General features: G+C 38.1%; 5 protein-coding genes and 1 non-coding gene across 7 annotated transcripts; 3 read left to right on the forward strand and 3 right to left on the reverse strand.

Moving 5' to 3' along the window:
- Positions 1 to 4,610: 4,610 nt before the first annotated feature.
- LOC111454826 (probable WRKY transcription factor 69) lies at positions 4,611 to 7,047 on the forward strand. 2 transcript variants are annotated; one of them, XM_023096292.1, is made up of 3 exons: positions 4,611 to 4,961; positions 5,057 to 5,200; positions 6,180 to 7,047. In XM_023096292.1, the coding sequence occupies exons 1-3, from the start codon at positions 4,825 to 4,827 to the stop codon at positions 6,781 to 6,783; spliced, it is 885 nt and encodes a 294-aa protein (XP_022952060.1). In that variant the 5' UTR covers positions 4,611 to 4,824; the 3' UTR covers positions 6,784 to 7,047. The 2 variants fall into 2 exon arrangements, with proteins under 2 accessions (XP_022952060.1, XP_022952059.1); XM_023096291.1 differs by having other exon boundaries at positions 4,613 to 4,961; positions 5,054 to 5,200.
- A 184-nt stretch (positions 7,048 to 7,231) lies between these two features.
- Positions 7,232 to 10,237, reverse strand: LOC111455574 (ras-related protein Rab11D-like). The gene is made up of 2 exons (XM_023097285.1): positions 9,837 to 10,237; positions 7,232 to 7,923 (listed from the first exon to the last, which is right to left on the reverse strand). The coding sequence occupies exons 1-2, from the start codon at positions 10,055 to 10,057 to the stop codon at positions 7,485 to 7,487; spliced, it is 660 nt and encodes a 219-aa protein (XP_022953053.1). The 5' UTR covers positions 10,058 to 10,237; the 3' UTR covers positions 7,232 to 7,484.
- Positions 10,238 to 10,518: 281 nt separating this feature from the next.
- LOC111455650 lies at positions 10,519 to 10,669 on the forward strand. Its single transcript, XR_002712631.1, has one exon. It is a non-coding gene; the product is annotated as a U4 spliceosomal RNA (small nuclear RNA).
- A 478-nt stretch (positions 10,670 to 11,147) lies between these two features.
- Positions 11,148 to 15,655, forward strand: LOC111455570 (probable alpha,alpha-trehalose-phosphate synthase [UDP-forming] 7). Its single transcript, XM_023097282.1, has 5 exons — positions 11,148 to 11,253; positions 11,362 to 11,663; positions 12,104 to 14,163; positions 14,297 to 14,570; positions 14,785 to 15,655. Exons 3-5 carry the CDS (start codon positions 12,182 to 12,184, stop codon positions 15,100 to 15,102), a joined length of 2,574 nt encoding a protein of 857 aa, XP_022953050.1. The 5' UTR covers positions 11,148 to 11,253; positions 11,362 to 11,663; positions 12,104 to 12,181; the 3' UTR covers positions 15,103 to 15,655.
- A 56-nt stretch (positions 15,656 to 15,711) lies between these two features.
- On the reverse strand, positions 15,712 to 17,965 carry LOC111455573 (pentatricopeptide repeat-containing protein At2g41080). Its single transcript, XM_023097284.1, has one exon. It carries the CDS (start codon positions 17,807 to 17,809, stop codon positions 15,815 to 15,817), a length of 1,995 nt encoding a protein of 664 aa, XP_022953052.1. The 5' UTR covers positions 17,810 to 17,965; the 3' UTR covers positions 15,712 to 15,814.
- An 808-nt stretch (positions 17,966 to 18,773) lies between these two features.
- Positions 18,774 to 22,878, reverse strand: LOC111455572 (ATP-dependent zinc metalloprotease FTSH 2, chloroplastic-like). Its single transcript, XM_023097283.1, has 5 exons — positions 22,670 to 22,878; positions 20,956 to 22,151; positions 20,528 to 20,841; positions 19,362 to 19,602; positions 18,774 to 19,246 (listed from the first exon to the last, which is right to left on the reverse strand). Exons 2-5 carry the CDS (start codon positions 22,147 to 22,149, stop codon positions 18,905 to 18,907), a joined length of 2,091 nt encoding a protein of 696 aa, XP_022953051.1. The 5' UTR covers positions 22,150 to 22,151; positions 22,670 to 22,878; the 3' UTR covers positions 18,774 to 18,904.
- Between the last annotated feature and the right edge of the window lie 121 nt (positions 22,879 to 22,999).

Below are 22,999 nucleotides of genomic sequence, written 5' to 3' on the forward strand. Positions count from 1 at the left end.
AAAAAAAAAAAAAAAAAAAAAAGAAATAAAAACCAAACATCAAAAGGACCATTTCATGGGTATAAAATGAATCTGAACCGTATCTCATGAATTTGTCTCAAATGGAATGGCATCTTTATAACATGATCGAATATTTTGTATTTGAATAGTAAATAATATTCATGAAAATGTATATAGTAAAAATACGAGCTTAAATTAGTCGAATATTTTGTTTTATAAGTTTCAGACAATTATTAAATACTTATTTGAGGACAAATAATAAATGGGAAATTAGGTCCACGTGAAGGACGAGGGGATGTGATGATGAGATATGAAGGAGAAAGTGATGTTTCCAAGAGTACTTTCCTTGAGCCCATTAAAGCCCATTGCACGCCACAACCACATTATGACAAAAAGCCCATTTCACTTTAGTCATGCTTTTCTCTCTTTTTTCCATTTTATTATTTTTCTTAATTTAGAAGCATAGATTAATTAATGGGAAATTATGAGGATCCCTAAAAATAAATTAAAAAATTACAATTTTATATGCCATAATATATTCCTCAATTTAAAAGAAAATTAGGAAGAATCTATAAGACAGTTATTAAAATATTAGAAATAAAAAATATTAAATCCTCATAATTAAAACTCAACTTTATTTTGACTAGTGCATTGCTTAGTCATGTGACCATTTATGTAAAAAAAAAAAAAAAAAAAACATATTTATTTTTTAAGATTATACAAAAACATTGTTGCCATTACCTTAAGAGACACAAAACTTTCTTGTCTTTGTAGGGCTTCACTCAATTGAACATGGCATTAAGTATATTTTACAATTTAATAGCTTTTGATTCTCCCATATACTTTTATAAAAAGAATTTCTTTAATTTTTTAATCTTAAATATTGACCGAGGATGTTTCTTAATTCACCCCACCGGTAAAAGTTATCTATTTATAATCAAGTAAATAACAAGAATATAAAATGAGTAATAAATGGAAATAACAATAAATAAGAAGATACCTATAGTTAAGAAGGCAAATATCTAATAAAATATTAAATAGGATATATATGGTAAACTATAATTTAGTATTAAATAACTTTAACACTCTTGCAAGCTGAGCGTCGGATTTGAACAAACGTGAAGTTTGGATCTAAAAAATTTAAAGAGAGGTTGAGAAACACTTTTTGTGAAGATGTCAATAACCTGGTTCAGAGGAAGCGTAGAGAAACACTTTCTCGATAATCGAAAACTGCAGAGGGATCGCCGCTGAGTGGTGATGCTACCTTGGTTTCGATGAGAATATGTCTAACCATGAAGAGGGATTGTCGCTCAGCGATGATGCTGTCCTTGGCTCCGACGAAAATATGTCTTTAACCCAAGAAGTAGAAGGAGAAACCTAGAGCAAGAGACAAAGACAATGTTGAAGCTGGAAGATATCATTAAAACTCATTCAATTTAACTTGACGGGAAAAAAATAATATTATTTTCTAAATTTTAGAAAAAATTGAAAGTTATTTTTGGTTATTTATTATTATTTTTTTGAAACAGACCTAAGCTTGATATCCACGTTAACCCAAAAAAGTTGAATTATTCTAACCCGGATAACATTAATTATGTCGAAATAAAGCATAGGTTATAAATAGTCACTTGATTGGTTGTATTTTCCAACAGCTCAAACGTAAGAATGGCCATTTATTTAAAAAAAACAAAGAAAACTTATTATAAGAATTGGTCAACTTATTTCTTTGACCAAAATATTAAAATGATATTACGGAATTAAATTAAATTATCTATATATCCCGTTATTTCTTTATCATTTCCATTTGGATAGTAAATATCCATTCGATCTGTTGTAATTAATTAATATCGATAATTATATATTACCAATAATTGATGAGCATTAAATAAGCCGTGGAAGAAGTCAGACAGATAATAGTTTTATTTGATAATATATAGAAATTAAAATAATATTATTCTTAATTTTTAAAACCCAGCTCCTCTTTTACTCCACTTTTGTCTATTTATTTATTTATAATTTTCTCGGAATCTTTTATTTAAACGGCGTCGTTTTGGTGCAATCATAAATGGAAAGGAAATAAACAGAGCGTATAATTAATATGGGCAAAAAATACTCGACTCTTTTAACCTCGAATAAAAATCTGCCTCTCCTTATAATTTTGGAAATGGGCGAATAAAAAATGGAAGGCATGGGGGCAGTTGTCTCCCTAAAGGGTATATTCGTCATGCAAAATTAGTCGAGTTTTAGTTTCTAAATGTGATAGCGAGCTCATAGGATCTTCTGTAAAACCATTACAAAAAAAAATTTACTGTACTCCCTTACGAGAGCTCGTCTGAGCTTTAGTAGTAAATTTTACTTTATTGTCACGAGAATGCCGGTAAAAAAAAAGATAATTTTGTAGCTACGAAAACTCGGTAAAAAAGAAATAAAGTAGATTTGATAGGTGTGAATGGTAATAAATATGGTAGTTCTAATGGCGAACCCCAACACGAGCTGGCTGCTTGAATTTCATTATTTTGAAATTTTTATACAATAATAAATTAATTAATTAATTAATGGTTGTCCTATGATTAAAAATAATTTATTTTATTTGTTTTTATTAAAAGTCAACATGTGCCAAGATTCCTCTCTCATTGGCCAACCGTTCAAACGTAGTTTTTGTAGAAGTTTGAACAATAATTTGCAAGCTGGTGACGTCCAAAGCTAAACGACAAATTTCCAATTTTTTTCGTTGGTCGCCACCATTGATCTCTTCCCCCCTTCAAAAATTCTCATTAATTTTATTTTTTAAAATTATTATTTTTATTTGAGTTCGAAATTTTCCAATTAAGTTAGGCACATTTGCATGCCGCTTGACATTAACCCAACACTAACGTCAAATTAACTTAACGTGTGGGGCTCTCAAACTTTTTTTTATGTATATTTTTTAAATATCATTTTAGTTTCAATTTTAAAATATTATTTATTAATTTCTATTTAGTTATTAAATTAAAAAAAAAATATTTTTTTTTACTTTTTCTCTAGCTTCTTTTATATCTTGGATATAGCCGTAGCTCAGTAGCTCACTAGACTAGTTTCGTGCTATTTGCGAGATTAAAACATAAATACATTAACCCAACACTAACGTCAAATTAACTTAACGTGTGGGGTTCTTGAACTGTTTTATATATATATTTTTTAAATATCATTTTAGTTTCAATTTTAAAATATTGTTTATTAATTTCTATTGGGTTATTAAATTAAAAAAAAAAAAAATATATATATATATATATTTTTTTTTTTTTTTACTTTTACTCTAGCTTCTTTTATACATTGGATACAGTCGTAGCTCACTAGACTAGTTCCGTGCTATTTGCGAGTTTAAAACATAAATTTTCAGTTCAATTGACGGATATAGATATAAATATAAATATAAATAAATAAATAAATATATAATATATATATATTTTTTATAGAGAGAGGTTCACTCAGTTTCTCCTTTCCTTCCTTAAACCTGACTTAATAGGTTCACGAGCGAATCAGATTCCCCTATCCTCTTTCAGTCTTCCCAACCGGATTCATTAATGCAATGGAACTCAATTCTAAATTTGATAGTCGAGTAAATTCATTCCATCCTCTACAGTCGAGTATATATATATATATATATATATATATATTTGTTCATTTTAGTCATCTACAACTCCCCTCTCTCTCTCGTTTCGTTGCATTCTACCATCTTCCTCGTGTCTCTCGACTCTCATACCATTTTTGGTCACCCTTCGTTGCCGTTCGACTCTCTCGCCTATCGTTTTTTAACAATCTAAAGATACTTCTAATCGAACTTGGTAAGTTAAAATTTATTTATTTATTTTTGTAACTTTTGAAATTGACTTAAAAATCAGACTAAATTTTTTTTAGAACAATAAAAAAATGAATTTTTATTTTTTAAAATTTGGATATCGATTTAAATTTATTTGTATAAATAATAAAAAAAAATATGTTATAAAAATTGAGGGGTAGTATTCAAATTTTTAATTTTTATCGAATAATAATAATAAAAAAAAAGAAATGAAATTATGTCCTCATCCTTATCGCCTTTACCTAACCATCTTGCCTTAGGGATTTGATTCTTGCATGGAGCAACAACGCCGCAAATCAAATGAAGCGTCTCAATGCTTCAACTACTCTCTAAATAACCAGATAAAACTTTTACCAAATAACAATAAAATATTATTTCCTATTAATTAAGCCATCAAATTAAAATAATTATCCCAATATTTATTCTTCTAAATATATTTATTAACATTAATTACAACTCCCTCCGTCACGTCACGGTGTGAACTTTTAGGGAGTGTGTAATCCGGATTCCCATTAGGTTTCAAACTATAAAATGAAATTAACAAATACAATATTTAAAAGTATTTATTTATTAGAGATAAATAAAAATGATATTTTTTTAAAGTTTTTATTAAATATAATATAAAAAGTGGGGGTAATTAAATTTTAATGTATCTAATAATTGAATAACCTTACAGTGCAACTGAGCGTATAGAAGCTAAACCCCTTAGCCTTAATCCTCAACTAAAACATTATAATTTAGTGCGTATTTGCTTGCACGTCCCTAATAAACAAACATAGTCTGCCAATCTGTCACCATGACTGCTCTTTGTATTAAACCTCATCTAATTCTCTCACTCCTCTCCTTACCCAATCTCTCCGCCCAAATCCCAATTCCTTTTTCTCTCTCTATTCTCAGCCGCAGGATTCATCGTCATCATACAAATTCCGGCCACCGGGTTTCTCTCTCTCTGTCTCTCTCTTTGATTGTTTGTTGTTGTTCCGGCCATGGACCGCCGTGTTCGTACGAACCCATTTGTCTCAGAGCAAGAAGATCCAGAAGCCACGTCGGACGACGGCCTACCGGAGTCACCCTCCGACGACAATGATTCAAAACCCGCCGCCGGCCCCCCTCCCAAAAAGAGGTCAGTTTGAATTTTTATTTTTATTTTTAATAATCATAATTTTGAGTTGTAATTTGATTGTTTGTGCTGTTTGGGGGTTTTGTTGTATACAGTAGAAGGGGAGTTCAGAAGAGAGTAGTGTCCGTACCGATCGGCGACGTGGAGGGATCTAAGAGCAAAGGGGAAGCATATCCACCGTCCGATTCATGGGCATGGAGGAAATACGGCCAAAAGCCAATCAAAGGCTCTCCTTATCCCAGGTACACCAATAGATTATACAAACTCGAGGGGCATTTTCGGTAATTCTGGGGTTTTTTTGGATGATTAATATCTATTTATTTCATTAATTACGTTCTAGTCGTAGATGGAATTGCATTTATTTTGGTGCATTTCGATATTAATTTGAGCTCATTTAATTAAGTAGTTGAAAAAATGGTTGAGATTTCAATTCTAGACTTTGTTGGCCGCCGCTGCCGCCGGCTGCCGGCCGGCTACTATGGGATCTGGATAGAGATTGGCGCATTTTAGCTTAAAGGCGGCTTTTGCTATTAAGCGCTTGATTTTTTTTATTTGTCTAGTTGGGAATTGGGATCATACTCATTATCCAATCGCTCTCACAGTAGCGTGTACAACACGCTCACTTTCTTCACCTTTTTTTCTTTTTTTTTTCCTTTTTCTTTTACCTAATTATTGCCCTAATTACGCCGAATTCAATCTGGCGTGTATTAAAAATATTTTTTTTATAAAATAGTCTTCAAATTTTAATTATTGCTCTATTTATTTTCTTATTTACCTAATTATTGCACGGTTTTTAATTATTTCTGAAATTGAATATTTTAAACGGTCTTTGAATTTTAATTAATTTTCTACAAACGGAAATTACGACATTTTCCAAGGTGCCTTTCACATCGAAGGCATACTGAAATTTCTTTGGATAAAATATTACTTAATTGCTTTTTTTAGGAAAAAAAAAACATATTATTGTTTTTGGTCGGCATATATAAATCAAATTGTCAAATTGTTTGAGTCAAAAAAAGAAAAAAAAGTCAAAATTTCATATTTATTCCCGTTTTAATATAAATTTAAATAAGTTAATTTGTTTTAATGAAAGTTTTAATTTTTTTTATTTTATATTTCTTAGCTTCGTTATTGGCTATTGATTTTTTATTTTATTTTTGGAATATTTATATTAATCTCACGTTTTTTTTAATTATTGTTTATATATATTTTTTATTATAGGGGATATTATCGATGTAGTAGCTCCAAGGGCTGCCCAGCCAGAAAGCAAGTAGAGAGAAGCCGTGTGGACCCCACCAAGCTCGTTATTACCTACGCTTTCGACCACAATCACCAACTCCCGGCCACCAAATCTCACCACCACCACCACAATTCCTCGCCGTCCTCCGCCGCGATCGCCGCTGCGCCCGACTCCTCATCCCCTGGGAGCACTACGACGTCGTCGTCAACTTCCTCCGGCGACCATACGAACACCGATCCCTCATTGTCGGCAGCGGCGAAATTCGAGGAGGCGGCTGCGGTTTTCGCGAGTCAGCCAGAACTAGAACTCGGCGGCGACTCGCTGATGATAAAACCATGCATCGGCGATTTTGGATGGTTGGCTGACGTGGCATACGATAGAATCCTGGAGGGCCCAATTTGCGGGGGAGGCGACATATTCGACGACGCCGATGTAATGGTTTTGTCCACAAGAGGAAATGACGAGGACGAATCGTTATTTGCTGACCTTGGGGAGTTACCTGAAGGCTCTATGGTTTTCGGGCGACGGCGAGCGGTCCAACCGGACGGACCGAACCGGACACGTGGCAGAGTATTAGACTGCTAGGATTTTTTTAGGCTTTAGTTCGTTTGTTTTACAGGAACAAGACCGACACTTTCTTTCGCTTTTATAGCTCCACTTGGCAATTGCCAATTGGTCTTTGCTTTGGACACTTCACAAACAGAGAAGAAGAGAGAGAGAGAGAGAATTATAATTACTTTTTTTTTTTTTAATTTAGTTTTAAAATGGGTTCGGTGGGTTTGTGTTTGTACAGTGAAAGCTAGCCAAGATTGTTGAGAAATAATGAAATGTTTTTTAGTTGAGCATCTACTACCAAAATTATTTTATTATTTTATTTTTTAAAAAATATTTTTTTAATAAAGTGAAGGCAAAAAAATGACGAACATTTTTATTAAAAAAATACGTTGATAAAGATAATTATTTTACGAGAAATTAAAAGTTTCAATATAAAGTTTAAGAACATAGTTGAAATCGAAGAATATTTCCAAAGATATATACGAAATTAATAATTTCTTTTTCGCTTTGGAGGTTTGATACCAAAGAGTAAACACGACAACGGTAAATTTCAGGTTTCAAATGTTCGAATTGAAAGAAGAGCAAACTCCACACTTATATGGAAGGCGCCTTTGTAACAACCATCACGAACGACCGAGCTCTTAATCTACAGAAAGTGATACAATACAACTATATACACAGAAGAAATGTTGCTTGCTGTAATTCCGAGTCAGGCTCGAAGCTTATTTTTCTTAGCTGGAGCAACATCCGATCCTCCTCAGAATCGATGAGTCGTCCTTGACATCTATTGTCTGGCCTTTTGTTGGGAGGGTCACTGAAGCACTTCCGCTATCGCTTGCCTCGACTGATCTCTTGCTTACGATTCGATATATTTGAGAGAGCACCTCGGTGAAAGCGGTTTCGACGTTTGTTGCATCGAGTGCAGAGGTCTCCATGAAGTACAAAGACTCCCTCTCAGCAAAGGATTGTCCATCTTCTGTTGGAACAAGAATAAGGTGGCGTAAATCACATTTGTTGCCAATGAGCATTACTACCATGTTTGGATCTGTGTGATCCCTCAATTCCTTTAACCATCTTGCTGCATTTTCAAACGTTGAACGTCGAGTGACATCGTACACGAGCAAAGCACCTACTGCACCTCGGTAGTAAGCGCTGGTTATCGCTCGGTACCTACACAGATAGAGCTGATCTGAATCTAAGGAAGCAAATAAGAGTATGATCACAACATAATGTCCTCACCATGGCAAAACAATCTTATCCAAAAAGAAGAAAAGAAAAGAGAAAAAAAACCATGGAAAAATGAAAAAAATGACAATCATTATGAACAAAAAGAATTTTAAACCTCAAATGGGTAGAAAAGAAACGTAACATCCCACCTCGATTGGAGATAGGAACAAGTGCCAGCAAGGATGCTAGATCCTACAGAGGGGTGGATTGTGAGATCCCACATCAATTGGAGAGGGGAACGAGTTCCAGCGAGGATGCTGGGCCCCGAGGGGGGTCGATTGTGAGATCTCACATCGGTTCGAGAGATGAACGAAACAAGGTGTGGAAATCTCTCCCTAATAGACACGTTTTAAAACCTTGAGAGGAAGTCCAGAAGGGAAAGTCTAAAGGGGACAATATTTGCTAGCGGTGAGCTTGAGCTGTTACAAGAAAACAACAAATGACTAACCAAGGAATGTTGAGCGCAGCAACACATGTCCTATGATTCATTCGATACATATGGCAATTCGAAAATATCAGAGTTCAAACAACTACGAGTATTTAATACTTCTATGGTTCATACTAATGTAATAACTAGTCTTTAGCTGCTAGCTTCAGCATGTCCATAACAAGAAACATTCCTGAATTATTCGATATATCAAGTATATCGTAAACAGTTCACACGACTACTTGTGCTCGTACAGCCTACGGAGCCTTTGCACAACTAAAGAAACCATTGGATGCCAGCTTATGCACATTTCAATAAATGGTCTCTGATTCTTAATATCAAACCAGACCATTGTATCAGTAAAGACAAGCCTTGAGCTTGAACTAGGCTACAATTCTTAATATCAAACCAGACCATTGCATGTATTTTGACCATAACTACAAGGAAGGCAGTATGAATGTCGAACCGATGGGGATCTTTTTCCAGGGACACAAGAAAAGTAGTCTAAGCACCATCATACGATCCGGACATTATGACCTCCGAGTACCAACCTCGAAAATTTATCAGAAAATCTCCGTTTCATTTTGCAACGATGCAGACTTATTACCACAAGTTCTTCGAATGGACAAGCAAATAAAAACTAGAACAAGCACTACAAAAGCCAGAAACACAATCATTCCCTACCGAAATCGTTAAACCAACAACGAATTCAAAAGCTTAAGTTGATGCGTTACGCAAAATTTAAGTATATTAATATTTCAACGCTTTCTCTAACTTGTGGGCTTAGAATTTTGTAGAAGGCTCAACAAGTAGAAATCGATATTAATTTGGGGAAGAAATGACATTATTAGAGGTTCAAACATAGAACATTAACCGCTTTGATACCATGTTAAATCACTAATGAACTCCAAACTTAAGCTGATGAGTTACGGTAAAAAAGATAAACTAAACATTTGAAGCCATCAGAGTTCCAAAGATAAGGCTAATTTTCAATCAGTCCTACTAGTAATCATAATCGAGCTGCAAGCATAGAAACAAGTAGTGGAGGGGAAAACAGAGCACTCGGTGAATATCGATTTTCCTGTTTATAGAACCAGGTTGAACATGAGCATCAGATTCTACACGATAGCAACAAAATCAAGGGAGGCCTTCCTTTGCCTCATATCCTACGATTTTGTCGACAAATAATCCAACCCTTCCCCTTTCTTTAACCACAAATTAAAGGTAAAAAGCTGTCTAAAACGAATCAACTCCAGAAATTTCAAGCAACTGTAAGATATATCGATATGATTAATATTCAATCGACACAAACAATATTCGGGCAAAGAATCGATTGATTAGAAGCAAGGAAATCATGCAACAGTAATCGGAAGTTGACTTAAAACTGAAATCGATTGAAACTTCAAGAAAGAACAACGAAGAAGCAAACCTTTCTTGTCCCGCAGTATCCCAAATCTGAGCCTTGATTACCTTCCCATCAATATCCAAACTCTTGGTAGCAAACTCAACCCCAATCGTAGACTTCGATTCTAAATTAAATTGGTTCCTGGTAAACCTCGAGAGCAGGTTTGATTTGCCTACCCCAGAATCACCGATCAAAACCAGCTTAAACAAGTAATCATATTCATCATGGCCCTTATAACCCGCCATAAGACTTCCTCTAAGCCTCCCACTTCGTTCTTCGAACCGAAGAAAATTTGGAACTCCAAGAAGGAGAGTATGCCAAAAGCATTTATATATATATAAGGTAAAACTATTCCCTCCGTTTTAGTGGAGTTCTTTGGTCGGGAGCTATGGAAAAGTAAAGCATAGAACAGTGAATTTGAATTTTGCACTGTACCTGAAACTTTCATCCATTTAGAACATAAAACCTTAAATAAACCATTAAATTTTTAATCTCCGTTTAATATTAATGAATTTGTCACTAATTTTAACGAAAAACTGTGTAAAAATTTGGTTAATTTTGAGTTAGAACCCTCAATTTAATGTTTGACGAAGGTGAACTAATTTTGATTCACTTTTGAAGAGCTACTTAGTCCCACATCGAAAGAAATCAAAGCTAAGTTGTGGTGGAGCAGTATAAAAAGGAAGGATATCTCAACTTTATAAATATCTTTGCGCTTGGGGCAATGACGCAGCTAGTGAGGTTCTAACCGAGGCGCGTCAATTGCTGGTTGAAAACTATTTCCAAACCCCCTCTTAGGCCTGGGTTTGGCCCAGGCCTTCGAGAATTTCTGGAAGGGCTCCCTTCGGGGTAAAGCCCTACAATATCAAGCCCAAATATTTTATTCTTCAACCGGCCCATTGGGCCGGTTCATGAAAATCAGGCCCAAGTCGAGCCCATTTAGAGGCCCTTGGGATCGCTTTTTTATTATTCGTAGTTGTCTCAACTTAAAAAAGTATTTTCTAAATAGAATATATTTGTTGACAATTAAAAACGGTAATAATGTAAATGCTTCAACACGCTCTTTACAGTATACTTAAACGTCGAAGCACGTCTGGGAGATTCAATCGGGTCGTACACGTGTCGTAATTAGATAATCGTCGCCGTCGAAAAAGCTTCCGGCCATGGCAGAAAGTGTTGACATAATAACGCGTGGTAAGCGCGTGTTGCTGCCAAACGATGCCAGCTTCTGCTGATTCAGACTCGGGCTGGCTGAATCTTATCCAATTTCTTTAATGAATGTTTATATTTTAACGTAATAGTGACAGGCCTGTGATATATTATTGGCTGTGAATTTAACATGCTGTAGTCTGTAGGAGAGGCCCTCTTTTTACCGACCCATGCATGTGCCAATGCTGCCTCTCATTGGGTAACTACGTAACTTTATCACCCGTTGGTAAAGGTATCAAAACCTCATCGTTAATTTCACGCTATATTTCCTTCTATATCAGAAGATTATTTTCATTTTTTTGTTTTTTTGTTTTTTAATTTTTAATTTTTCGTTCCGTAGAAAATGATTTATATTGCGTCGTGAGTCCAACGAACGCCTCATTTTGCTCCTGGATCATACACTGTAGACGTTGGAGGAGGTCATTGGTAATGATATTTAAGCCGTTTCACAATCCGTTTTCACAGAAAGGATCGAAATGATCGATTAGCTTAGAGGGAGGTCAGCTTCAAATCTTTGAATTGAAACCAATTCTTGCGCTCCGAAGAACTACGAATTGTGCAGCATTTTTCGTTTTTTAGGGTTTGGTTCATTCTCTTCTTCTTGTTACCGTTCGGGATCTGGTCGTTGCTCAGTTTTAACCGGTACGCGTCGAATTTCATTGGTTCAGATTTGTTCGTTGTGTTTTTGATTGGCATTTGATCTTTCTTTCAATGTTGTACCATGTCGGTTTCGATTAAAGAATGGATCTAATTCCGTAATTCTGGGAATGAGGGCATTGGTTGCTGCTGCTTTTTCTTGGAGGTTGGATTCTGATATGGATTAAAGAGAATTTTTGAGGTTTCGGGCTAGATAGGATAAGAATAATAGGAAAGATTACATGTACATTGGATGGGAATCGGTTTCTCTTCGTGTTTCTCTTAAACAGGGTTTTTTCTGTTATAAAATTGGCTTAATTGCTTGATTGGGGGATAATCTGCTACTTTATTAACCCTCGCATATTCGTTATACTTTTTTGTAACTTTATGGCGCTTCGGAACGCTTAGGGTTTGATTGTTTTTGTTTCGTATTACGGAATTGCTAGGCGCTGCGCTTGTTGCGTTGTTTGAATTGCCTCTGATTTGAAGAATTAGCGTTCATCTGGCGGATAAAGGGGAGAAACATGATTTCAAGGTCTTACACAAATCTTTTAGATTTGGCTTCTGGAAATTTTCCAGCAATGGAAGTGAAAAGGAAGCGGTTCCCGCGGGTCATGACTGTTCCGGGTAATGTAGCTGAGCTTGACGACGATCAGGCCTACAGTGTGACATCTGAAAACCCATCGTCAATTTCCTCAGATCGGATGATAATTGTAGCAAACCAGCTTCCTTTAAGAGCAAAGCGAAGGGAGGATGATAATTCCTGGAGTTTCAGTTGGAATGAAGATTCGCTGCTTTTGCAGCTTAAAGATGGGTTACCAGAAGATATGGAGGTTCTTTACGTCGGTTCTCTGAAAGTCGATATCCAACCCGACGAACAAGATGAGGTATCCCAGATTTTGTTGGAGAAATTTAGGTGTATTCCTACATTTTTGCCTCCTGATATTTTGGAAAATTTTTATGATGGTTTCTGCAAGAGGAATTTGTGGCCTCTTTTTCATTATATGCTGCCATATTCTGCTGATCAGAAGGGTCGATTTGATCGCTCGATGTGGGAGGCATATGTCTCAGCAAATAAGTTATTTTTCCAGAAAGTTGTAGAGGTCATCAACCCTGATGATGACTATATCTGGATCCATGATTACCATTTGATGGTATTGCCTACTTTCTTGAGAAGACGTTTTAACAGAGTTAAAATGGGATTTTTCCTTCATAGTCCATTTCCTTCATCTGAGATCTACCGCACCCTTCCTGTCAGAGAAGAGATTCTCAAGGCATTACTTAACTCTGATATCATCGGATTTCACACTTTCGATTATGCTCGCCATTTCCTTTCTTGTTGCAGCCGAATGTTGGGTTTGGAATACCAGTCAAAAAGGGGCTATCTTGGATTGGAATACTACGGCAGGACGATTGGAATAAAGATAATGCCTGTTGGTATTCATATGAATCGGATTGAATCGGTGATGAAACTTGCAGACGAGGATGCTAAGACTAGGGAACTCACGCAGCAATTTGCAGGGAAGACGGTGGTGCTTGGTGTTGATGATATGGACATTTTCAAAGGTATTAACTTGAAATTGTTAGCCATGGAACAGATGCTAAAGCAACATCCAAAGTGGCAGGGAAAGGCTGTACTGATCCAAATTGTAAACCCTGCCCGAGGCAAGGGAAGAGATTTACAAGAAATAGAAGATGAAATAAAAGAAAGCTGCAGAAGGATCAATAAGGAGTATGGGCATCCTGGTTATGAGCCAATAGTACTTCTCGACCGGCACGTGCCAATTACTGAAAGGGTTGCTTATTATAGCATTGCTGAGTGCGTAGCAGTCACTGCTGTTAGAGATGGCATGAACTTAACTCCTTATGAGTATGTTGTCTGTAGACAGGGAATATCCACCTCTCAAAAATGCTTGAACTTCAGCGGACCAAAAAAGAGCATGCTCGTCATATCCGAATTTATCGGGTGTACTCCATCACTGAGCGGAGCATTTCGTGTCAACCCATGGAATGTTGAGAGTACATCAGAGGCTTTTAATGAAGCAATCTCAATGGCTGATTCAGAGAAGCAGCTGCGACATGAGAAGCATTATCGTTATGTTGCTACACACGACGTGGCTTATTGGTCTCGCAGTTTCTTGCAAGACATGGAGAGAACTTGCTCAGAACATTTCAGGAGACGATGTTGGGGAATTGGTTTTAGTTTTGGATTCAGGGTTGTAGCTCTTGATCCCAATTTCAGAAAACTTTCAGTAGATGCCATTGTATCATCTTACAGTCGGGCTGATAGTCGGGCCATTCTTTTGGACTACGATGGCACTGTGATGCCGCAAAACTCCATAAATAAGTCACCGAGCGAACAGGTTATCTCTATCCTTAACACGCTTTGTGCAGATGCAAAAAATGTCGTCTTCATTGTGAGTGGACGAGGAAGGGACAGCTTAAGCAAGTGGTTTCGCCCATGCAAGAAGCTTGGAATTGCAGCAGAACATGGATATTTCTTGAGGTTTGGTTATAAACGATACCGAATCATTTTTAAAGGCCCAGTTACTGGCCGCAAAGTTTTCATTTTTTGGTCGTATTCCTGAACTCTTTTCTTCTATTCTAATTCTATCATCCATTCTGTTCAAAATGGCCAGGCAGTCACAAAATGAGGAGTGGAAGATCTGCGGCCAAAATTCTGATTTCGGATGGATGCAGATAGCCGAACCTGTTATGAAATTATACACCGAGGCTACTGATGGTTCATCAATCGAACGAAAGGAAAGTGCTTTGGTTTGGCAGTATCGAGATGCAGATCCTGGCTTCGGATCGTCCCAGGCAAAGGAGATGTTGGATCATTTAGAGAGTGTTTTGGCAAACGAACCTGTTGCAGTCAAAAGCGGCCAATTTATTGTAGAAGTGAAACCACAGGTGTGTTCTTATTCATTTATCTTGATGAAGTGCGTAGTTGATAACACCATAGCTTTTCTATGCTTGTCCAAGACCTGACAAGTGCGATTGTGACACTGTCCAACATTTTATGAGCACTCGGACATACTTTCTCATGCAATATATATATAACTGAACTACCTTCCAGCACGGTACGAACTGATTTTGATTGCTGATTTCTTTGTATTTGCTCCAGGGGGTTACCAAAGGCCTAGTGGCTGAAAAAATCTTCTCATCAATGGCGGAGGATGGGAACCTCGCCGACTTCGTGTTGTGTATAGGCGACGACAGATCGGACGAGGACATGTTCGAAATAATTGGTAATGCGTTGTCCAGTAATAATATTCTTTCTCCAACGGCGTCAGTTTTTGCCTGCACTGTTGGGCAAAAGCCAAGCAAAGCCAAATATTACTTGGACGACACAGCTGAAGTAATAAGCATGCTTGAATACCTGGCCGAAGCTTCTAGCCCATTGCCATCCTCTGAAGATGAAGAAGGTCAAAACGCTTCTTGAAAGTTTGAAACCAAACCCCCATCCATGTCGCTGTTTTGGGACATGAAGATCGAAGATCAAGTGGGAAATTTTGTACAAGAAGAAGCTGGGTGATGATGAATTGGATACTTTATTTACTTTCTATAGTCCCATTTTCCTTTCAGCTTTTCATGTTAGTTTTTAACTAAAAAGAAGAAATCATTGACCCTGGGTTCAAATCGATGAGCTTTTTCGAGACGGTGGAAGAGTTCTGTTAAAAGAAGTCGGATCAGCGTGGCTTTGAACTTCGAACTACTGAACGGGAAGAACTCGTCGGATTGGAATGCTCTGTTGACTGTACTGACTTTGGAAATATAATGTGGATAGTTAAGATGCGAGAATAAGTAGCTAATTTAGCTGCGTCGTTGTGTTAGGATAGGCTAATGAGGCCGAGCTCGCTCGGCTTATTCGAGAGGGTTTCTAATATGAAGAATATAATTTCATTTTGTACATGTATTTCTTTTCTTCCTTATGTTGCTGTTTACAGTTATATTCTTACGTTGATTTTCTAATGTAAACCTTGTCATCTTCATACATTTGCTCCTGTCCTAAATGATGAACATGTTCATGCCCTGGCTCGTGCGACACGGTGTATAAATGAATGCTTCTTAGTAATTGAATCGACTCGAGGTCTATATGGCAATGAAACGGACAAGAAATTACCTCGATTGTTAAAGCAGAAGGTTAAATCTTACTACCAATAATTACCACAAGAACATTCACCGTCCTTGAAATGGTGAAATCTACTTGTATCTCTTACAATAATCTCTCTGTTTCTGATCTTTGATATGCACTTAATGGCTTCATGACAGTCATTGCAGACCCGCAAGTTCTTCATCACTCTTATTGGGACACCCTCGGGAATGTTCATCAGTGCAAAAGCAATGGCAAACTTCTCACTGTGATGAGCTAAATTGTATTCCTTTTCTTCGTTGTCCATGTCGTGCAAAACCGAGCCTATGTCTGGCACGTAACCGTGTAGTTTCATTTCAGACATTAGTTCTTTCAAATACGAGTCGATCTCGAGGTACTGTGGATGAGATTTGTCACCCATACTAAATTGGTGAACCAAGTTTTTGAGTTCTAGCCAACTTATGCCGGGCTCCTTCTTGACGTTCCGATCTCTCATGGCTTTCCTAATCTCGGAAACGTCGGGCCAATTTCTAGCAGAGGCATGGATGTTCGAAAGCAGCACGTAGGAAGCAGCATCCAGAGGATCAAGCTTCAGAATTTCTTCAGAAATTCGTTTTGCCATTTCTGCGTTCTTGTGGAGTTTGCAGGCTGATAATAAAGTTTTCCATATGATGCCATCTGCTTTTACAGGCATTGATCTTATCATACCCTCTGCTTCCTCCAAACGGCCAGCCCGACCGAGCAGATCGACCACACACGTGTAGTGTTCGATTCTAGGCTTGAGTTTATACTGCTCCACCATCAAATCTAAATACTCAGTTCCTTTCTCCTTCAATCCACAGTGACTACAAGCATAAAGGAGACTCAAGAAGGTCACTTCATTAGCCTCCATTTTCAACTCTTCCATTTGGTGAAAAAGCTCAATAGCTTCCTCTCCCCTCCCATGGAATCCATAAGCTGCAATCATAGCACTCCATAACACAACATCAGCATCTTCACGATCCACAAAGGTTTTCACAGAGTCCTCTAGACATCCAGACCGTGAATACATGCTAATCAAGGAGCTGACAACTGCTACAACTGAACCAGCTCCGGCTTTGATCACTTCAGCATGGATCTGCTGGCCTTGTCCTAACGTCGCAAGCTCCGAACACGCGCTTATTACACTCACAAATGTAATTTTATCGGGTCGAAAGCCTGCCATTTTCATCATATTGTACTGGTTCAAGACTTCTTCTGAACACCCGTTTTGAGCTTTTCCAGCTATAAGAGTATTCCAAGCAACTACATTGCGAATTGGCATTGATTTAATTAACTTCTCTCCATCAGATAAACTACCAGACTTCATATACATATGAGCTAGAGAGCTGCCCACGACCAAATTCAGTTCAAATCCACATTTCATCAGACAAGCATGAACCTCTTGACCTGCAAGTAAAGATCTTAAACCAGCGCACCCTCTAAGTACACTGCCTAGTGTGAACTCATCAGGCAAAATACCCAATCCATACATTTCTCTAAACAAACCTAAAGCCTGCTCGTTATATTCAAACTGAGTTAGACCTGTGATCATCGCATTCCATGTGGCAATGTTTCTTTCAGACATTTCATCAAACAGCTTCTGGGCACTTTCCAAATCCCCAAGCTGCAAGTACCCATTAATCAAAATGTTATATGACATTATATTTCTTCGTGGCATATGACTAAACAGCACCAAAGAAGACTTCAAATTTCCTAATTTGGAGTACAAGTTCAGAAGGTGATTGGAAATGAACTTGTCATTGGCACACCCAGATGTAATGACCAAAGAATGGACCTGTTCTCCTCCAAAAAGTGAGCCTAGTTTTATGCACGATTGGAGCAGATGAGAAAAAAGAGATGGGTCTGACCATATCTCGGATTTGAACCTCTCATAGGCTTGTGTTATGCGTCCGCCACTGCAGAGGCTGGTGAATTCTTGTAAAGAAGCAGAAGAAGTCTTCGTGGAGAGCGATCGCACAGCAAGTGCATGTAAGGGGTTGAAGAGGGCGTCGAAACTGCGACTGGGCTGGCCCATGCATCAGCTTGTATTTGGTGGCTTATGGTAATGCTAAAGACGGAGAAACGAGAGAATTTAGTTGCCCAAGTTTTGAAGGAAACGGCAAAGCCGAGGATTCATTAAGTATACGATTCGATTGGCTTTTTCCTTGCAACTCGTCCAATTTTAGTTCCCGTCCCCTGTTTCCTCCCGCGATTCACGATTGTCAATGATCATCATCAAGTTACTTCATGATTAATTACTTATAGTTGTGAGCCTCATAATTTTTAAAACGATGTCTACTGGGGAGAGATTTCTACACTTTTGCAAGAAATGCTCCGTTCTTCTCTCCAACCGACCTGAGATCTTAATCTATTCCCTTAGGGCCAGCATCCTCACTGGCTCGGTGTTTGCGTCTGATATCATTTATAACAGTCAAAGCACACTGCTAGCCTATATTGTTCCCTCTCCAACCGACGTGGGATCTCACAATCCACCTCCTTGGAGGCCAACGTTTGGTATTTGGCTCTGATATCATTTGTAATAGTCCAAGCCCACCGCTAGCATATATTATCTTTTATGGGCAAATATTGTGAGATCCCATATCGGTTAGAGAGTGGAACAAAACATTTCTTATAATGGTATGAAAATCTATTACTAATAGACGCGTTTTAAAACCGTGAAGCTAAGGGCTAAAGCGAATAATATTTATTATCAGTGAGCTTGGACGGTTCAAATGGCATCAAAGCTAGACACTGAGCGATGTGTCAGTGAGAATAAGAGAGGTGGGGAGTGTGAGACCCTACATTAGCTGGAGAGGAGAACAAGCATTCATTACAAGGGTGTGGAAACTTTTCCTTGGTAGACACATTTTAAAAACTGTGAAACTGACGAAGATATGTAACGAGTCAAAGCAAACTTGACATTGGACTTGGGCTCTAATAAAATCTTAAATTTTTTTAATTTGTACTTAGTAAATCTAGGAATTAAAAAAAGAAAAAAAAAATCAAGAACTAAGTTCTTTGATCAAATGACTATTTCAACTAACTTAATTACATGTGACCGAAGACTATAGTACACTTCAATACGTACAAATACTTGTGAATGGTAAATACAGTATGCTTTGAAGTTTGTTTAAACAGCAACAGGTGTGGATGCTGAAGAAGGAGCAACCCTGTTTTCAACTGGGATTTCGACAAATTCCGAGAGAATAGCCCGGAATTCGTGTCCTGAAATTGTCTCCTTCTCAAGTAGGACTTCAACAATCTTGTCAATGGCCTCACGGTTGTTCCTAATGTGAGCCAATGCGATTTCGTAGGCTTCGTCGGATAATCTCTTGATGGCTGCATCGATGTCCTCGGCAAGCTTTTCCGACATGGAGTTCCTAGCCATCATTCTCATGATAACATCGCTCTGAGCTGAAGAGTCCATGAGAGACCATGGACCTATTTCAGACATCCCAAATGTTACAACCATCTGCAAGCAAATGAAGCAAAGCCATGTTCATTGCATTTTTCATGGAGCAGACCAGAAATGAGTTTAGGAACTGAAGAATGGCGCGTTGCCAATATGGTGAATGTGTCAAACTTGCCTGTTTGGCTAACCCGGTGATCTGCTGCAGGTCACCTGCTGCACCTGTTGTCACCTCCGGCTCGCCAAAGATCACTTCCTCGGCCGCCCTGCCGCCTAGTCCACCAACGATTCTAGCAAAGAGTTGCTGCTTGGAGATCAAGGTTGGATCATCGGAAGGAATAAACCAGGTAAGACCACGGGCCTGACCACGAGGAACTAAGGTCACCTTTTGAACGGGATCATGTCCTGGAGTCAAAGTACTGCAAGGAAGAGGTGATAAAAGTTACAACTTTTTTCCCTAAAGCAACAAACCTTTCATTGAAGAACATGAAATAGGTTGAGGGAAAAGAAATTGAGCAGGAGGGAGGGAATACTGTAGTTCTACATGAAATGCAAGCATCAACCCCCATCGAATGGAGAGGGGAACGAAACATTCGTTATATGGGTATGGAAACCTCTCCCTAGCAGAGACATTTTAAAACTTTGAGGGGAAGTCTAAAAAAGACAAAATTTGCCAATGGTGAGTTTGGGCCATTACAAATGATATTAGAGCCAGACACCAGGCGGTGTGTCAGCGAGGACGCTGGGCCCCAAGGGAGGTGTATTGCGAGATCCCACATTAGTTGGAGAGGGGAACGAAACATTTCTTATAACAGTGTGGAAACCTCTCCCTAGCAGAGACGTTTTAAAACCTTGAGAGAAAGCTCAAAGAGGACAAAATTTGTTAACGATAGGCTTGGACCATTACATTACTAGTCATAGTCATGGTCTGGTTGAAAAAAACATGTAAATATATTGTCATCGAATGGTGAGGATACTGAATGGAATACTAATTATAATAAATTAACGTGCAGAGCAGTAAGAATATGTACACAAGACTTGTTAAGCCCTGGAAATCTCTTTAGCAATGTCTGGTAAATAAAGCGGAGAAAACTTATAGAACTCTATTTGGCTGTTTAAACTAAACAAAGCTCAAATAAAACTCCAGATGGTATCTTAAGCTCAATCCTCATGGTTTAAGATATTGCTTTTGGTCGAAATAGTAAAGAACTACTTGAAGTCAAGCAGATAAGATTAAATGGAAGAGCATACTCGATGAGATTGTTAAAAACTAAGGATTATGCAATTAGCGAAGCCATATGAAAAGCTGTTTTCATTATCAAAACAATGCAACGGATAACATACCCACAAATGGCGTGTCCAACTTCATGATATGCTACAAGACTTTTGCTCTTCCCATCGGTCATTACTGTTCCTTCCATACCAGCTACAATCCGATCAATTGAATCGTCGATCTCTTTCGATGAAATAGCAATCTTACCACGCCGTCCAGCCAATATGGCAGCTTCATTCAAGAGGTTTGCAAGATCAGCTCCACTAAAACCAGGAGTTCTCATGGCTATAACATCGAGAGAAACATCAGAATCAAACTTCTTGTTACTAGCATGAACCTTTAAGATTTCTGTCCTCCCCTTTACGTCAGGGACATCAACACTGACCTGTAGGCATTAGAGTACCATACTCAAAAATCTTGTCTTCTAATAAGTATTAACTCACTCAAACACAATCTTTAATGTTAGAAATTTTCCTACAGCGAATGGAATGATTCTCACCTGTCTATCGAAACGACCAGGCCTCAATAAAGCAGAGTCAAGAATGTCTGCCCTGTTCGTGGCAGCAATGACAATAATGCCAGTGTTTCCCTCAAAACCATCCATTTCAGTTAGAAGCTGGTTAAGTGTTTGTTCTCGTTCGTCATTCCCACCACCAATTCCGGTGCCTCTTTGACGTCCAACAGCGTCGATTTCATCGACAAACACAATGCAAGGTGCATTTTCCTTGGCCTTCTTGAAGAGATCCCTAACTCGAGAAGCACCAATACCAACAAACATCTCAACAAACTCAGACCCTGAAATAGAAAAAAATGGGACTCCTGCTTCACCAGCAATGGCCTTGGCTAGCAAAGTCTTCCCAGTTCCTGGAGGACCAACGAGAAGAACACCTTTAGGAATGCGAGCTCCAACAGCAGTGAACCTCTCAGGCTTCTTAAGGAACTCCACCACCTCCATGAAATCCTGCTTGGCTTCATCGACTCCAGCAACGTCATCAAAGGTCACACCAGTGTTTGGCTCCATTTGGAACTTTGCCTTAGATTGACCAAATCCTAGAGGGAATCCAGGCCCTCCGGGGCCACCCATCCCTCCAGATGAACGCCTTGATAGTAGGAATAGCCCTCCAATTAAAATTAGGGGGAAGGCTAGGTTCCCAATTAAGTTGAATAACAGAGAGCCAGAATCCTCTTGAGCATTGTGTGCAGCAAAGTCAATGTTTTTCTCCCTAAACTTCTGAAGAAGCTCCTGGCTAAGTCCTGGAAGCTGTACACGAACACGCTGCACCCGGTTACCCAATTCAGGGGAGACAGCCTCCACAATTGCTATAGTTCCATTGTCAAATAGATCTACTTTCTTCACTCTATCCTTGTCCAGATACTCCAAAAACCTAGAATAAGACATCCTAGATGAAGATACCCCTTGTTCTTCAGCATTGGCCCTCTCATTTCCCAATAAAGCGGATGTACCAAGTCCAACATTTCCAAACAATAACTTAAGGAAGTCTCTTCTTCCATCATTCTGCCATGGTTCCACAGATGCTTTTACCACACCGGCTTTAGCCCTTTTACCCAATGATTGGAGGCTTGTAGAAGGGACTAATCGTCTGCTATATAAAAACTTGAGTAGATTTGATTTGGAACAGTGGGTGGACGTGCCGTTTCCCACAAGACATGCAGATGCAGAAGAGGCAGCCATATCTAAGGATAGAAAAAAGGAAGCATCAAACTAAAAAACCAAAATAAAGATGGTTGATTAGAACTTCACATACTCTAGCTCGTGCTATTTCCTCACACTGAGCCATTCACATTTCACAATAAATGAATTCATCATAAAATCGCCTCTCCAGTGCTAATTATCAAATCCAAAAACGAAGGTAGAAGCTTAGCTCATGAAATATGATGATGCAAATTTCACAGAACTCAAAACAGCAAAAAAGCAACTGTAAAATCAAAAGAATAACATAGAACTCAACACTTCAAACACGGTACCGAGACCTAGCAACCATAACTTCGAGTTCGAATCTCAAACACTCAAAAGTAATTAGTATTTCGACCAATACAACGATTTCAAGGTGAATGCCAGAAAATTGAGTCCAAAAATTACTTCAGCCACTGCTAACCACTAACTAGGCGTCGAAAATGATTACACAAGCTTTCACCTCGAGAGAAAACACGGCAAAACCATTGAAGGACGAAACTAAAGAGGAGAAGCGTACCTTACTACCCTTCACAGAGCAGGATTTTGGGGGAAATGGATAATAGAGAAGTAATATGAGTGATTCAATTTAATGGCCGCCTCTGAGATCGGAGGGCGGAGGCCAGAGAGGATTCTACGACTGGGATCCGACGGAAGATGACGCCGGAGTTCTTAAAGAGAACGGATGTGGTTTGAGAAATGGATACGTGTTCCTCTCTTCGTGGTTGGGCTGTTTCCATTCACTTCCCGATAATTTCTTTTTATTTTTTATTTTTTTATTTTTTAACGCTCAAATTAAATTTAAAGTTTTTATTTATTTAGTCATTTAAAATTACAAGTTACAAATTTA

The sequence above is a fragment of the Cucurbita moschata genome, unplaced genomic scaffold (genome assembly GCF_002738365.1).
Source record: "Cucurbita moschata cultivar Rifu unplaced genomic scaffold, Cmos_1.0 Cmo_Scf00017, whole genome shotgun sequence".
Taxonomy (NCBI): Eukaryota; Viridiplantae; Streptophyta; class Magnoliopsida; order Cucurbitales; family Cucurbitaceae; genus Cucurbita; species Cucurbita moschata.